General features: G+C 28.1%; 1 protein-coding gene across 4 annotated transcripts in view; it reads left to right on the top strand.

Annotated features, from left to right (window-relative positions):
• LOC129952806 (uncharacterized) overlaps positions 1-9,323 on the top strand; it is an 84,285-nt gene extending 74,962 nt beyond the window's left edge. For all 4 annotated transcript variants that reach the window (XM_056065643.1, XM_056065642.1, XM_056065644.1 and 1 more), the window contains one exon: positions 7,693-9,323. In XM_056065643.1, coding sequence (XP_055921618.1) covers positions 7,693-8,478 — 786 coding nt within the window. In that variant the 3' untranslated portion in view covers positions 8,479-9,323. The remainder of the gene's footprint in view (positions 1-7,692) is intronic.
• Positions 9,324-18,457: the final 9,134 nt, after the last annotated feature.

Raw genomic sequence — 18,457 nt, forward strand, 5'->3', positions numbered from 1 at the left:
TCGGAGTGAGTATAGTCGTAATAAGACTTTTGAGAATCCATTACATCCCAAAACGATCACTGTTAGCAGCCCTTTTCATGCCATAGACACATTTGTCTTTAAATTCGAAAGTGGTGACAACATAAACATAATTGATATTCATTTTTAATAGCCCGCTGTCCTGTTACTTTTGAAGCTGTCATTTGACATTTAATAATTAACAACTATGACATATCTTTAATGTCAAAAGTTAGTTAAAATAGTTTAAATTCACTACACAAAATGGTGAACATTTTGAAGTGAGTTCGAAAACTAAAGAAATTTTGGGTTAAAATTAGACATCTTCTCAGCTGATAAAATAATTTGAGAGGAATTGAAACCGTGTTTGTCAGTCAAGTGTTATCAATAAAAATCCTGGTTTGTTTATTCCTCGTAAATCTTTAAAATAATGTAACTTTTAAGGCTTTTAAAGTGCAGTTAGCAGAAGAATAAAAGCCAATCTATAGCTTGAAATGGAAATTTTCTTAGTAAGTTGATTCCTTGATTTTTATTAAAATGAGAAGAAATTTATGGATATGGTGCTTTTTCACTAAAATCGTTTCCAATTAATATTGTTTTACTTTATTCCTTACAATAAAATAAACTTCGATTGCTTTTTTATAAAAAAATGCTATTTTCTTTTAAATATAAAAATTTAAAAAGTCATAAAGTCTAAACTTTGGTAATTCCATTGAATTTGTTGTGTTTAACTGTTACACAAAGTTATATGCCTCTTAAAAAACACACAATTCATTACTTTTGTCATTTATTTTAAAAATTAACACAGTAAATAAATAAATGTCGTTGTAAACTTAACCATAATCTTGTATGAAAATATTAAATGCGTTGCTTATATAACCCGAACTTTCATGGGTAGCATTTTGTATAGGTCTTAATTATCTGCAAAATTACCTAGCAACCCTCACTTAATTGCCCATGATAACCTACAAAGTCTTCCTTAGGTTATGCATGCACATAAATTAAGCCCTATTTTATGTTTAGATCTTGGATTAAGGCAAGTGAACATCATAACCTAATCTCCCAATTCTCGATTCTCTTTTATAGGAATAGGGAGTAACCTACATCAAAGAATGTGTATGTTTGTATGAGTATAATATTCTACTATACCAATAGCATTTTATGCTTCAGTCCTTTAGTCATCCTCAACCCATATTTTGTTATGTATGCCTATTGCCTAAGTCATAAAATAGAATCCCCAAAATCATGAAACATACCGTCTTTTGTGATACACAAATAGGTATACCTTTTCTGATGAGTTAAATATATAAAGATGTTTTTGTTGTTGCTGTATTTTCTATATGTCCTTAAAGCACATCCTGTGAAGTTTTCTAATTCTCTCAGCTTGTAAATATTTTTATTTATATTTTGTTCATTACTCTAAGGTACTTATTTCATCAAAGTTTCGTTAAGGATTAATTTTGCCTTGTGCAATTTATCTGTGCTTGATATTATATCCTTTGAGTCTATTGTATTTGTTCCGTCGTCGTTGAACAATTTTTTAATTGCCTAGAGAAAGTTAAATTTTTAATATTCTTGCTGCAGGACTTATTCAACATTCAAGTGTCAGATTGCTGTTTGTATTGAATTTAAAATAAATTTGCTTTAATGAGTCAAAAATATTTTATTTTGTATTAAGAACTTAATGGCTTTATTATTAGAAGGATTTTAAATTGTCTACAAGAAAAGTACTGATAATGGAAGTTTGAACTGTAAAAAGTGCACATTTATGAAAAACTCTGTTTTTTAAAGAAACTACATGATTCTTTCCGGTTTTTTTTAAATTCAATTAAAAGTTAGCCTACAAAACATAAAAACCTGCACGAAAAACTGTTAATAATAAATATGTTTAAAATCAAATTTTGACTCAAACAAATTTTAAATAAAAGCAGATACTGATAATAATAAGATTAATCATTTTCAACAAATGTGTGATATTTGTGTAATATATTTCAAAAACTTATTTTTATACTGTCACGCATTTTTGTCTTAAAACTGTTACAGTAACTGCTCAGCGTTTATTAAAAAAACCAAGGCCATCAAAACCAAATAGAAAAATATAAATTGTGTAAAAATACAAAATCTTTTTGGCCAGTGTTATCCTTAAAATAAAAGTATTTAATTGTATACAAAAAGATGTCCTATATCAAAACTTACTAGTATTTTTATATATATGGTACATCTCAAAACAAGTTACAAGATATCAGTTCTAGAAAACACGCTGTCAAAATCAAAGTTATTAATAATTGATTTTTTCTTATTTTTTCTCATGTACATTTTTAGACATAAATTGAAAATAAAAAATCATGATAGTCAACGAAGAGATGTCTGAGAAGTCAAATAAATTTGTTTGGTTCCTTACTATCTAGCTTTTGACATTATAAAGGTTTGACATTACGACACGGTTTAGTTGTAATTTCATCCTATTAAAAAAGCACGAACACTGGGACATGAAAATGAGTCACGTCCCCATGGCTCCAACTGAAACAAATAAGATCAAAATGTTAGCTAAACTAGAAAGTTTCTTAAACTTCTAAGTTGAAAATGAATATTTAAATTAAATTATTTTAAATGCAAATAAATAAAAATTCCAATTTCAATTTGGCTTTATTTTATCTATTTATATCTCTCTGTTACCTTGACATTTTCGAAATGTATTTTTTATGTCAACGACTAAATAAAAATAAAACTTTTTCTTCTCCCCAAAAGTGATAAAAATTGAAGTAACGAAAAAAAGTTATTTTGTGAAATGATTCGTATAGAATCAACGGTTTAAATAGTCAATTTTTACTATTTATAAAATAAGATGAATCTTTCCCATAGAATTTACTTTGCCGTAAAAATATCAATATAAAGTATTTAGTTTTTTTTTTTCTCAAAAAATTGTTTCAAACTTTTTGTGAGTTAGTTTAAAAAGTTTTCTCATTAAATTTTCTCAATTTCATTACCTGATGTTTACAAAAATTTACAAAAAAAAGAAAACAAGTTGAAAGGACAAAAATATAGGTCTTCCCATTCCTACATTCTAGTTTTAATGTTATTTTTGTATATAGGATGTGAATTACATGCTTTTCATACATGTTTTTCATGGGATCTATAAACAAATCAAGGCTCTTTATTTTCATGTGATAAATAAACATCAGTTGAGAAAAACTAGTTCCCATCAGCCTTAAACCAGTTTATTTTCAATTTTGTTATTTATATAAATATTATAAGCTTGATACAAAAATTAAATACTCGTATATATTATAAAATCAACTACTATGTGCATGTGCATTATGACAAACCAGGAATCAGTAAATCGGATAAAATTAAATTAAAATACTTCCCTATAAATTTGCTGTCGTTTTTGCCGATAAAGAAAAAAAAACAGAAGAAAATAGTAATTCTTGATGCAACTTCCGCCATGTTGTTCATAGTTCATAGAAGTCATATAAGCAAGCAAGCAACAAATACAAAATCTGACTAACCATAAGACTACTAGATACAAATAGTTGTACTCAAGCCCACCCACTTACAAAAATTACACAGATATGCACAATACATATGAATACTTTGTGTTATTTCCTAGAATTTATTAATTCATCAAATTGTTTTTCCCGTGTATCTATACAACATTTTCTTTTCAGCCTGATGATGAATGTCAACTTAAACTCAAACCCAAAGCATTACTAAACAACAACTACGACAAGATACTGTTGGGGTTCCATTGATTGTTTCAATCAATTAGAATCACGTTCACATCAAAAGAAAATAAAACAAGAAAAGTAATAAGAAAATGCACTGCCAAGAGTCGTTGTCATCGTTCATGACATTGAAATCGCATACAGTGTTGATGTATGTCGGTCGTTGTCGTCGACACATTGCTAACCCTGGTGGGTCATGACTGAACTTTTTTTTCGTAAAGGGTGTTTCTTAGTGAAAAATGTCATTTCATAGATTAAAAAACGCTTCTCTAAAATTAGTTTCATGATAACAAATTGAAGAGACGGAAAATTAGTTTTGTGCTCCTATATTCTGTGAAAAAGGGAAACGGAGGCAATATAGTCAAAGCAAACAATTCGAAAAACTAAGATTGACAAAATTTTAAATAGAAAAAAGAGACTGGGATACGACGAGATTTTTTAGTCGTTGACCAATTTTAGTAGCATTTCTTAAAAGTTTTAAATATAAACAAATACAAATTGGATGAATGAAATTAATTTGAAGTCAATACCTCCTATTGTTCCCGTGATATCGAGAACCGAACATCGTTTTTACCAAATAATCGTACTATTTTTTGTAGATTTTATATTTTTATGAAAAAATGGATAATTGTATTTTTACCAAAAAATCACTGAATAAAATTAGTTTTAAACCAATATTTTTAATTTTTGAAAAGACATTTTTATCGAAAATCAATTTTTAAGAACTTTTAGGAAAGGTTTTTTAGGTTTTAATTTTTTGTAAAAAAAACTGTCTAATCAATTTTTCTCAAAATTTTTCTGAATCTTGACAACAACATTTCTTATATGATATAATAAGTTTTAAGCCATTATCTCAAGTTTTTGAAAAGATATTTTAGTTGTTTTTCTTTATGTTTTTATTTTTTTTTACAAAAAACACTGTCAATTTGATTTTTCTCAAAATTGTCAAAAGATGTCAAAATCGTTATTTTCTGTTGCACATAATTGTTTTATGGTAAAAAAAAACCACCCACTCAATTTTCTTGAGAGCCCTTTCTGCATTATTATCTGTATAACAAAATCTATTTGAAGTCGATATCTCTTCTGGTTCTTGAGCTATGGACAACACACAACGACACACAAATACAAACGCACGCATATACATCTTTCTAAAAATGTTTTATTTCGACTCTAGGAACCTTGAAACGTCGAGAAATATCAAAATTTTCAATTTGACAAATCGGACCCATTACAATAACATCCTATGGGTAGTTCCAAGGGTACCCTCTTGGAGCAATACAAAAATATGGTTTTCTTTGAAAGGAAGGAGGGAAAATTTAGTTTTAGTTTTTGAGTTTTTGATTTTTGACAAAACATTTGTATTTAGACTACTGTTATTTTTCGTCTTAAAAAATTAAAAAAACCCTAACACGAGTCTTATATTCTCAGTTTAAACTCAATCGACGTAATGGTTTGGCGCGTAAGGGTGAAGACAGACTCCTCTACCATGGAAATCTAATTCAATTTAATCTTAAAAGAAAATTTCTATTTTCGAACAGGCTCGTAGAATACAGGTGCAGTCTTACATTATATTTTCTTATATATTTAAATCAGAAAACAACGTTCGAAGTGTTAAGAACTTTTTAGTAGTTTGTAGTTAATTGTTAAAAACTATGAATTTAATTTTACCTAACATATTGTTAGATGTTCAAAATTTCATTGTTAACATTTTTACTTTGAATTGCTTTTAAAAAAATTCTTATTTAAAATTTAAAGAAGTATTTTCTATACTCTGAAGACCTTTGAATTTTAAAAAAATTACTTTGGAGCCAAATAAACAACTTCTGATACACATTTAAATCAAACGGTTTTGTTTTAAAAATTATAAGTTTCACAAGTTATTTTGTTTTGCTGTCAACGAACACATCCTGTTTAGGTTAAACACACAATCAAACCAAATGTAGATTTTCTTTAAATTTTTTTTTTACTTCACTATGAAATTTAAAAGATTTAATGTTTTATGTGTTTAAAAATTTAATTAAATCAGAAAAGCATTTCAAAAATTCAAACTTAACACATTGAAAAAAAAAAACACCCTCTATATCTATATAAAATTAAATTCATAGTTAGGTACACTTTCTGAGTTCCTTAACAAAGTTAACTTAGAATATTATGGAGATATATTGAATTAGCACGCAAATGAAAATAACACTTTTTAACAAATACAAAAACAAAATATTAAAGTTAAGAACGTATAAATATTTTTGAAAAATCAGCACGTTTAAATAATTTGTTTACAATTTCGTTTGATGTTTGTGTATTTCTGTTTTAATTTTCGAGTCATTTCTTTAACTGATCTCATCATGCGTCATATACTCGCATATTGATGGGTAAATAAAATATGATAAATTACATTATTATCATAAAATAATGATTTTGTTATTATATCATCGCATATATGAATGAATCATATATCAAATCGCATTCAATTGAAATCACATTTTCAATAAATAAAATTACGTATTAAATTTCAATTATGGAATGGAAGATACTTGCATTATATTTATATTTATTTTTAGAAAGGACTTAACAAATGTTTATTTTTTTGTAATATTCTGTAAAACTAGTGTTCTTTTTACAATCAAAAAGGCGCTTAAGTGTATTTTACTTTTTGTTCCATTCTCCCTTCTTATGTATGTATTATCGTTTCTAACCGCAAAAATACACCTTTCTTCTTATCCTGTGTCAACATATGTATATACACATACATTTATGTGATACATAGGAAGAAGTACAGAGTCAGGAAGTTATTTTCTATCCCACAAAACCCATTAAAACATTTCCGGGTGAGGTATTGCCTGACCCAAAGTAAGTTTGGCATATAAACATTGATACAGTAAGTCTTTGAAAGAAAGGATCCACAGGAAAGCATACAAAACTTAACATTTTATGTTGGAAAAATAAGTTCCATCACAAATCGCTTTTTTACCAAACTCTAGGTTTAACAAATATTTACTAAGCTTTCTTCACCCATTGCTGCATGTAAACTATTGATAATACAAGACGCTATGAGAAAAGCAAACATCAGGTGAAATATAATCACCACATAGGTCACAAAAAACATCTACACTAAATTCAAAGCGATCAAGTTGCTTGCTATCTCTTAGTAGATTGCATAAGAGCTGGATAATCGGTGTCATTACCGGAAAGCAAGCCACGTATTCTCAAACGATTTTTGCAGAAGCTGTATAGATGAGGGGAAAAGGAGAAAACAGTTCTTCACCTCCTCTATACATGCCCAGCTCTAGTTCAAATACGAAGTACTTAAAATTTTGATTCGCTAAAATTTTACTCTGACCATAAGAATTCTATAGATAAAAGTAACATTGTTGGTTAAATAAATATAACTTTAAACACAATTTTTGTATTGTCTTTGCTTTAAGAAATAAAAATAGAAAATCGAATTTTATTTGAATTGTCACAAATTTGAATATGAATATTTTCTTGTCATACACACTATCTCATTTCAGCACCAGGAAATTCGACAAATGTAGGGCAATAGAAATTCATGTCGCAGGCAACATAAAACACCGAAGATAAAAGTTTAACATGCATGTTTAAATATATGTCCCACAAAAATGTGTGAAAGAGCGATGCGGGGAGCTTGTTTCTGTGTATCTGTGTAAAGTATCCACAGATTTATCTTCCTTCTTATCCCTCTTAGGATTGTATTGATTCTATGAAAAAGGGTACAACAGGAATATGTACTGTTCATATACATATATGTACTTTTCTATTTCTCACTTCCAACTGAATTATAGATTCCAAACAAGAAAAGTTTTGTTTTAGTCATTTCAATGCCCTCAAAAACTTTTCAATCTAAACCTCGCTTTACAAAAATATTTTCTTGTTTAAAAAAAAATATTAACTTACAGACAATAAAGAAAAAATAGTTTGTACATGATTTTCCTTTTTTGTGCTCTCATTTCAGATGCCACACATGCCACCACGTCGTCGTTTGGGTTCGGTTGGGGATTCAGCCCCACCAAGTGAATCTTCCGAGGGAACCGCATCAGAAACATGCGAAATCAATCAGGACTGGTCATCATCAGCCAACCCCACAAATGGTCTCTTCATCAATTCCGATGCAGATGACACCATCAGCATTGAAACAAGCAGCACCCTTCTAACCGATAACGAACGTGCCCAAGTCGAAAGTTTTTTCAGTGGCCTTGGTACAGAAATTTTCGTCAGCTCTTCGTTGGCCAACTTATACGAGGGCAGTGGTAAGGATGACTGGCGTTTGGTTTTCACTGGAATTCCGGTTCTACTCCATGACAAAGGGGTAGCCCGGTCACGTTCGTTGCCTCGTGTTACATTGGTTATAGCTGAAAGGGGTTCGTCGTTTGCCCTATGGAGTGACAAAATCGATAATTTGTCAAATTACAAAGTTGACGGTCCATCGTTTCATACAATGTGTTTTTCGAGCAATCATCAGAAGAAAATTGGCTTCAGTTTCGATTCGAAGGATGCTGCTCTTGAACTTTATACACAAGTCGAAAGGCTAGTTAGCGATCCGGAAAATATTGCATTGAGTGCTCCTGGTCGCAAGAAGTCCAAACAAAAACAGAAGCGCCCAAAGCCCGCACCATTGCCACCCAAGTCACAGATTTCACATCCTTGTCAATTCCATCATGTCACAAGTGTCACAAAGGAAGACACCGAAAGGTATTACAGTATGCAGGCATTTACTCCAGGTATGTTGAAACATCGTTAAGAACGAGGTTGGAATGTAATAGATATACAAATCCCTTGTGAAAAGAAGGAGAAAGTATACACACAAAAAATGTCCTTGTAAATATAAATGTTGATGTAATACGGTTATGTTTAAGGATATAAAACAAAAAAAAAAAACAAAAAATGAGTATATTATAATCCACGTATGTTTAATGCTACGAGTATAAAATAAAAAAATATTTTTGTGCGGAGTAAGTTATGTAAATATTTGACTGTGATAATAATAATTCAACTTTTTTCTATATTTTTTGTTTGTTCAATCTTTTATTGTTAAGAAGAGTATTTTTTCTTGTCAACAGGGTATTTCAATTGTGAGTGTGGTTTTTGTTCTTTTCTTCAAATTTAAATTTCTGTGCGTAGATTTCTTAAAATTAAAAAATTGATGAAATATTTGAACCGAAAACAAAATTATTTGCATAAATCATTTGACATATCTTTTTTAATTCAAATTTTTTTATTAAACGTAAAAACGCACTCTCAAGATGAAATACCCCGTTTTTGTAATAGTTTGAAGGCTCGAGTAATAAGAATTTTATTTAAAATATTTCTTATATAATAATCCATTTTTTATTAAAGAAAATATATTTTACTAAAAATTCAAATATCAATAAATTTAAAAAAAAAATATATTAAAATAAAACTAAAAAAAATCATGTTGATTCATCTATGAAGCAAACACACAAACAAATATCCAAGATAAGTCAAAACATCATGAAGCCATTATCCCATAGTTTTAATAATTTCGTTTTAAATAAGTCAATTAATTCAGCGATGATTCTTGATAAGAGTGCCCAAAATTAATATTTAAACAAAAACAAATCAAAATTATTGTATTTTCAACAAAAAAATACAAAAAGATGATACAATATCACCTTAAAAGCTTTTGTGTGTGCACATATTTTTATGTTATTATTTTGTATAATTAAAAAAAAATATTTATAAATTAAAAATCGATGAACTAAATGTTTAAGTGACCGAAAATGATAAATGTAAGATTTAAATGTTGATGATATGAAATGAATAAATCATCACAAAATAAAATGGTGTGCGAAACTATATAATATACATTTATATAAAATGTATGATACATTGAGTTAGTTAATTTTTATATAAGAAATTTAATTTTTCATTTTTGTATAGATGTAATGAATATGAAAAAAATATCTATATATTCACTGTTATGAGAGTGTGTTTATAACACAAAAAATATATTATAGAATATTAATAAAAATTATTCTAAATAAAATTTGATTAAATTATACATACTTATAATATTAATAAAAAAGAAAATCTTGTTTTTTGAAATATGAATATTGTAAAGTTATAATCTATATTATATTGTTAAAGACAAACAAAAATTAATAAACTTAAACAAAAAAAATAAATGTTTGCGTTTTTATTTTTATTGAATTTTGGATCTTGGATTTCATCAAAAGAAGTAGGTGACAGAAGAATGGGGATGGAAGTTAAATAATTGGAATTTGCTATTTTGTCTGTTAATTTCTAAAATTTTGGGGTTTATCTTGAAATTTTCTATCAATGTCATTTAAAAATTTAGGCAAGAGTACGATAACTCCACCTAAACGGTGGGAGATAGACCCCCCTCACATAGTAAAAAATGCTTGTTTTTAATTGTTCTATTCAAATTCGTCATTAAACTTTGTCGCCTAAGTTATCATACTCTCCCCAAAATTAAGAACTGAAATTTGAAATTTTTTTTGAAACTTTTTAGAAAAGTAAAAGCAAAAAGTGGTAAAAGAAGGAAAATAAAGAGAATAACTTCAATTTTTTAAGTTAACGAACATTTTAAGGAAATATAAAGTGATATACTCTGCTGCATAACTACAACTTCTAATGAGTCAACCCAGAAGTAAATTTTATCTAAAGAACAGTGTAATTGTCGAAATTAGGTTCGTTTGTAAACTTTTTTAGATATGTTCTATGTTAATAGCGTAGAAATGTTTAAAAATTGAGATGGTTTTAGTGGTTTTCAATTTGAAAACTTTAAGTAAGTATCATCATAATGGTTTAATATTAAGAACAAATGTCATTAATGGTATTGGAAAACCATAACTTTATTTGTGACATAAAAAATTTCAATCTCGAGATTTTAATCAAACATGACATTTCGATATTAATAAACCGATTTTTATGAATAAGACTTTAAAATGTAATGTAAAATATTTGAAGATCTTTTTTAACATCACATAAGAAGTTATTGTAATGGGTCCGGTTTGTCGAATTGAACATTTTGACATTTCTAGATGTTTTAAGGTCCCTAGAGTTGAAATAAAAGATTTTTAGAGAGATTTCTATTCGTGCGTGTGTACGTAAGTTTGTACGTCAGTACGTTTGCGACGATTTTTTCGTCATCAATAGCTCAAGAACCATAATCATCTGGTAGGGTTTTGATAAAAATCGAATTGACAGTTTTTTGATAAAAAATAAAACCCTAAAAAACAAGTTGTTTAAAATTGAATTCCGACTAAAATAGCTATTCAAAATTTAAAAATATGGTCTACATAATTTTTTTGCACCGATATTATTGTTTTCGATATTCAATACTTTTTTTTTAACCCAACTGTCCGCTTTTTCATACAAAAATAAAATCTACAAGAAATAGAACGCAAATTTGGTAAAAATTGATGTTCGGTTCTTAATAGCTCTCAAATTAATTTCATTCATACAATTTTTAAAAATTTAACAAATGCTACTTAAATTGGTAAAAATTGGTTTTCGACTAAAAATCTATTTAACAAAACTGTATTTTCAAACTAAACTATTTCTTTATATGAAAAATATTGTTGGTAATTTAAATTTTTTTTAAGAATAATTTAACTGACGACATTTTTAACATGACAGATCAAGTATATCGAGCTACAGAATCTTGCATTTTATTCCTTAAACTTTGCATAACCAATTCCCAAGAATTTCACGATTTCCATATTAGAGGTCTTGAATTAATTGTGTAGTATTGGATTTGAATAGACTGAACAAATTTTAAAACTATTAAACTACATGATTTCGGTTTTCAATTTCTATCTCTTTTTCGATAATTAACACGATCAGGAAAGTATTCATTCAAACTTAATTTTCAAAAAAGTAACATTGATTTACCAACGAAACATTTATACCTGAAATTTCCGACCATCAAATGTTCCAAGTCTTGTTTACAAAGCTTTCTTGGTAAAAATGGGATCCATCACTTATTTTTTTGATGAAAATCTGTAAATTCTTTAACAAATTTAATGGATCCAAAGAGTGAAGAGGTGATCGACTAGTTTAAATTCTGTGTTAACTGAATTTTAAAAGACTTATGGTTTAAGTACTTATTAAACATATGAATGTCTTATTTTAAAATCGATGGATGAATTGAAAAATCTGGGCTTTCATCAGCACTACGTAATACAGCAGCAAATTTCACAGATATTTTTGAATAACAACCAAAAAGTTTTATGCATTATTGCGAAGTGTGTCCACCGAATTCTCACCTTAAAAAATCCACTGCATTGTTGAAGTGTTTTCTGTTGCATTTCATGTAATAGTAATCTTCATAAGTCACAACTAATAAAATGAAAAATGAATCGTCTTATTGATTGTCTTCATTAGTACTTATAATATAAATCTTGTCATTTTATTAAAGCAATAACAACTTTTCTAATTATTGCGATTGAATTAAATTTCACGTTTTTCAGTGTAACATGTAAAATCGAAATATTCGTAGAAAAAAATTTTTCATTTCGTGTTTTTGTTTTCAAGATTGCGAATATTATCAATAAGCGAATATCTCCGATAACAATTTTCTTTTTTGACAGAAGTATGAATGTGATTTTTCCAATTTTCCCCATTACTGTTTTGTTGAATTCATTTCTTTTGAATTCATTTACTATAAGATACCTATCAAATGGCCTGACCACCTCCAAAATAAATAGACACGGAAAAACTCTGTTTTGTGGCCTTATAGGTGCTTTTTGAGAAAGGCAAGTTTTACGTTTCCATTGAACTAGTGTGTTGTGCATTTCACGTGAGTTTATTATTATTCGTAGTAATTTCATTTGGAAATCATCAAAAACTTGAAGAAATTTCAGACTCTTATATATCTGTATAAATAGAATATTTCTGCTTATGGAGTAAGTTTATCTAAAGAAAAATAGCAAGCTGTGTGGGCTTATACTTATACCTTTTACGAGTATAAACCTTTGTTAAAGGTTTAAGAGTATTTGCTTATAGCTAAAATTTCACTGTACCATTTCTCAACTGACTCAATTATCACTGGGTTGAGTTATTGTATATTTACGTAGCTACTTAAAGAAAGCTTACTGTTCCAATCAAACATTCACTATATTTGCATAAACTTACATTGCAATAGTTGATCTTTTGTAATTAAACGAGTTGATTATTCAATTCCTCGTAATTCCAATTAAATGCAAATATAAATCGCATCATTTCAATAGTTTTGTTCTGACAATACTGCACGAGCGATGAGCAACGACAACGAGGATGGACCTACAATGTCATGCACTCAAATATCAATCATTTATAGGTACATAGGTTCTTTTACTTCATGAGCTATACACAAAAGGCCCTAGACATCATCATCATCTCATCTGATATAAATTTATTCTGAAATTAATTTTATACATCAACAAAATGAAATGCTAATTGAATAAAATAGTTCCCACAATCAGTACGCAGTCAGTGGATAAAAGGGTGTTTATTTTTCTATAAGAGGTATAGAACATTGAATTGGAATAAAACAATGATTCTTTTTAATTGACATGAAATTTACTTTATTCAAAAGATAATCATTTAAAATTATCTAATCTGACGTTAAACTATACTGCTATGAAACGTTTCTATTAATCGATTTAGTGTGGCACGAGCTGTGTAACAACATGTCACGCTTTCTTGGTGAAACCCCATTCCTTCTGTAAGTCAGTAACCATGGTTCTCCATCAGTCAGCATTGACTGTAACGTTCTGGCCAGCACAGTTTTTATAACGGCATAGACTACTTATTCCACCAACACATTACGCCCATCAAATAAACAGTTTTTGTGAATGTAACGAAGTCTCAAGATACACAGAAAGGTTATCATCACGCTTCATATGGCAGTTTTATTTTTTGAAAATTCCAAACCAAAATAAGGATCCATTATTTGACAACTGAAAAATGACCGTCAGTTAAAATAGTATTGCCAACTCAAAGCTTTATGCCTCTACCAAAACACCCTTTATTGTGAAATGCATAGAATTGTATAGAGGTTAGAGGTAGGTCATCAAATACATTTTAAGTGCAAAACATTTATTATAGTACAATATTTTAAAAAATAAGTTCTGATTGATAGAGTGGATTAAGGAAATAAGAGTAAAACCATCTCCGAGTTTAATTATAAATAATAATAATAATAATATTTGTGCAAAATATTGAATACTACCTTTTCACGGTGATTTTTCACAGAAAAACCTATACACAGAAACGTGACATATTTCAATAAACAATAATTAATAATGTTCTCTATATTTATACGTACCTATAAACGTATATGTAAATATATAGGAAAATAGTATTACGATATTACGAAATTTTAGGTGAATTGGCGAATGTTGCTAATTAAATCTGATATTTCATTGTGGTATATAGATTGTTATTTCACACTAGAGAAGGCGTTTTTGATGGTTTTTTGGTTCACGTACAGTTCATCAGAATCAGAATTCAATTCCATATAAATAAATATAAATAGAAGTCGACATATTGCAAAATACCGATATCGAATCAAATAAAATGGCACGAAATAACAAATAAAAACTGTTGATATTTCAAAATTGAAATATTTGAAGCTTTTGTGTTTTTAACATTAACCATTAAAGGATTTTCGATTTTTAATTGAATGGTTGAACTGTGTTTGCGTGCGGTGTATGTGCAAATATTTGGAATTATTGACGCGTTATTTAGGATATAATTATGATTATTAAGCCCTGGCTATGGAATACATATGTATATGTAAATCAAATAGTGGTGATAATGTTTTTTGGGTTAATAAATTCATTACAGTATATTAGTTGATCCAATAAAAATAACATCATATATAAATAGGCTAATTATCAAGAAAACATTTTATTATAATAATGTTTATATTTTCAACAACCAAAAAAGTAATCAATCGGTATGCAAACCTTATTTAAATTAATAGTTGAAAATGAATATTATTTGTTATTTATGTAAATTGTATTGACTGTGAATAAAATGAAACAAAATGTTGGAATACAATAATGTGATTCCTACTAGCACTATAAACAAAACAGGTGATACCAACTTTTCCACTATAATGAATTTAGCTATATTTATAGCACAATCTTTTATACCTTTCCAGTTAAAATAGAAATTTCAACTCGGAATAATTTGCACATCGATAAAAATTGATACAAACACTGAGGACATCGATATAAATAAGTAACCAAGAATTGAAGTAAGTTAGTTCTTGTCAAAATGTTCGTTTTAAGACTGTTGCTTTTAAATGCTTTGAAAAACCTTTTAACTGCACTTTTTAGATCATAAGATGTACTACAAAATAACTTAAGCAATCTATTTGCCCAAAAGTTAATTTAACCAGGGCTTTTTTCCTTACAACTCTCAATCATTCCTGTGTGTGAGTCATTTCAGGGATGGAAGGGTTCACAGTTTTTTTATTGAACATGAACACCTAATTTGAGGAAGCACTTTTCATGATAAGAATTACTCTTGGAATAATTTTCAATTTCCCGCAGTACCTGTGAAAAAAACTTTAGGTAGTACAAGCAGAGATTGAACTCAAGACCTCTAGCATGAAAGTCCTACGCACTAACCATCACTCCACGGGCACTACAAAATAACTTAAGTAACTTTTTTTCTAAGGATCTGCTGAAACTTTTAAAGGTATAGTCTCTGGCGTATACGCACTTTTTTAGCTTAGCTCATTTAACATTCAAATTTTAGAATTAGAATTAGTGTTAGTATAAATAAAGTAGTTTAAAACAATAGGTCGTTTACTTTTAGTTGTGAGTTAAATAGTTCTTAAAAATTTCAAACTTCCCAGCAATATTTGTGCACAAAATGAAATAGTTTGATTTCGAAATCTATTTGTGTTAACGAGATTTTTAGTCGAATACCAATTTCTACCAATTTTAGTTGCATTTCTTAAAAAGTTTTTATTTCTTTTTTAAACAAATACAAATTGGATTAGTGAAATTAATTTGAAGTCAATATCTTCAATTGTTTAGGAACCGAACATGATTTTTTACCAAATTGTCGTACTATTTTTAAAAATTCTGTAACATAAAATTAGTTTAAAGCCAATATTTTTAATTTTGAAAAGATATTTGGGTCGAAAATCTTTTTTTACCAACTTTTGTTAATTTTTTGTAGGTTTTTAATTTTTCGTGAAAAAAACTGTTTATTTGATTCTTTTCAAAATGTTACTGAATGTTGTAAACAATGTTTTTAAAAGACAAAATTAGTTTAAAGCCAATATCTCAAAGTTTTGAAAACAATTCAAGTCGAAAATCAATTTTTACCTACTTTCAATAATGTTTTTATTAGGTTTTTAGTTTTTATAAAAAAAATTGTCAATTCGATTTTTATCAAAATTTTACCAGATGTCAAAAACCTTATTCTTCATTGCACACAAAAGTTAGTTAGATTTCTCTAGAGTTATTGGTTCGTGAGATATTTCGGGTTAATAAACATATTCACCTTAATTTTAAATTACTATGGATTACTATGGTACAAAAACCACAAATTGCATTTTTGTGAGAGTCATTTCTGCACCTTTCTAAATTATTATCTGCATAACAAAATTTATTTGAAGTCGATATCTCGACTGGTTCTGGAGCTAGGGAAGTACGAACGTACGTACACACGGCTCACAGACATCGACTTCAAGAAATGACAAAATTTTCAATTCGACGAATCGAACCGATAACAATAATTTAAAATGGTAAGTTAAAAAAGGGGGTTGAAATGCGATCACAGTGATTACTGTTAAAATAATGTTTCGTTTCTTGTTTTGTTGCCAATTAAAGAACTTTATAAGACATTCAAAATAATTGTTTTTTTTTTGTGAGGATCTTGTTTCTTGTAATAAAAATATCACTTATATTTTTCGGAAAAATATACCAAACGTTAAAAAATATAAAATCTTTACAAGGTTAAATAAGTTTGAGATCAATGTTTTTATTTGGTATCAATTGATCAATAATCACCAATTTTAAGTTGTATTTTTTGCCAATGTAATTTTTTTTAAAAATTGTACAATATTTTCGAAAAAGTATACAATTATAATTGTATAGGAACTATATTCATTCGAAAAAAATCCAAGAGAACAAATATTTTTTAGTAGACACCAATTCTCTTTGTCGTCGGGATGGGTAAAATAAAATTTGAGTGTCATACACATACATATATCTGGCCTTGATTTTAGATTCGAGGGACCTATAAATGCCAAGAAATTTCGAAATCATTAATTCGAAAATTTTACCGATTGAAAAATAACTTTCAATATGAAGTAAAATGAAAATGAAATTGCTGACGTAAAATAAAATAGTTCTTGCACTTGTTTCAAATTATTATTCTGTTAACCTTCAACACTTCCTTATTATACCAATTTAACCCATCTAATCAAACTGATTGGGTTATTTTTTTTGTGAACTTAATAAATTACAACATTTATATCATAGACTAATAAGGGAAGACTTAAAACTTGCGTCCTTTCTATTCACTTAACATCTTAATTTAAAATAGATTTCACTTTCATTTTTCTTTTGACTTTTTGATTACTTTAAACTCTTTAAAGTTTAAATAACAATTAATACTTCTCTCTGATATCGAATCAATGATGATGATAACTTTATGTGGTGATTCCTGGAACTGCATTATGTTCAAAAACCCAATAAAACCCAAGCACATCAACATCGAACTCAAACCCAATTGCAAAGAATTTTCAAGAAAAAAAAACAAGTACATCAATTCAAAAGAAATAAAACCATTTAACAATTTCAGGAAAAAAATAAACAGATTCTTTTTCAATTGCTTGAAGCTGGAAGGTTTGTAAAATCTGTGTAGGTACCAACTTGGCACACTCTCTTATTGTGATGACGATGATGATGTAGACGAGAGTATTATTTGCTTAATCGTCTGTTTGACTCTTTAAAAATTCTATTCAATGTTTTTTCAACTGTGAAACAAAAGTATGTCTTAAGTACAAAAGAAGGTATTGTGAAGACTTTGTATGGAATTTTAAAAATATCTACTTTTGTTATTGCTCCTTTCCTATGTGATATTGAGTATAATTTATTATTAAATCCTTAACAGAGAGGTTTCTTTTAACTTTTTCTTAAAAGAGTTCATCTTGGAAACAATTTTTAGGGTTGTAGCTAATTTTAGTAAAGTCTAAGGGTTTATATCGCTTTAAAGCAATGAATGTTTTTATATCAAACATAAGGCTTAAAACCTTTATTGGCAAGTGTAAACTCAATTTACCTTGTGGCTCAGGCTCTAGGAGCAAGACAGACAGACGGATGGAACGACGCTTTATCAGTTTCAGTTAAGTAACTAAATCAGTTTAAAAAATGACTTAAATTTAATATTAATTTTTAATAGACTACAAATGACCGAGAGACTGTATTCGAATTCACATCTAGTTGATTGACTTCAAGTATGCTATATGCATTTGTGTTGTTTAAACAATCATTTTATATTAATTAATGACATCCCATTTGACATTTCTATCAAAATGGCCGCTATCAAATGTCAAAGCTTAAAACTCTCTATTTCACGATTGTTTACAATTATCAAAAGTAATTGGAATTTTAAAATACATACGTTTTAAAACTTTGACTCGTATTATATTAAACCGTGAACTTAAAGTTTTAATAAAAAACAAGATTTCTTGTCCTTAATTTCTACTTAAGCTTAAAGCAAAA

This window comes from Eupeodes corollae, chromosome 3 (genome assembly GCF_945859685.1).
Source record: "Eupeodes corollae chromosome 3, idEupCoro1.1, whole genome shotgun sequence".
In the NCBI taxonomy this organism is placed as follows: Eukaryota; Metazoa; Arthropoda; class Insecta; order Diptera; family Syrphidae; genus Eupeodes; species Eupeodes corollae.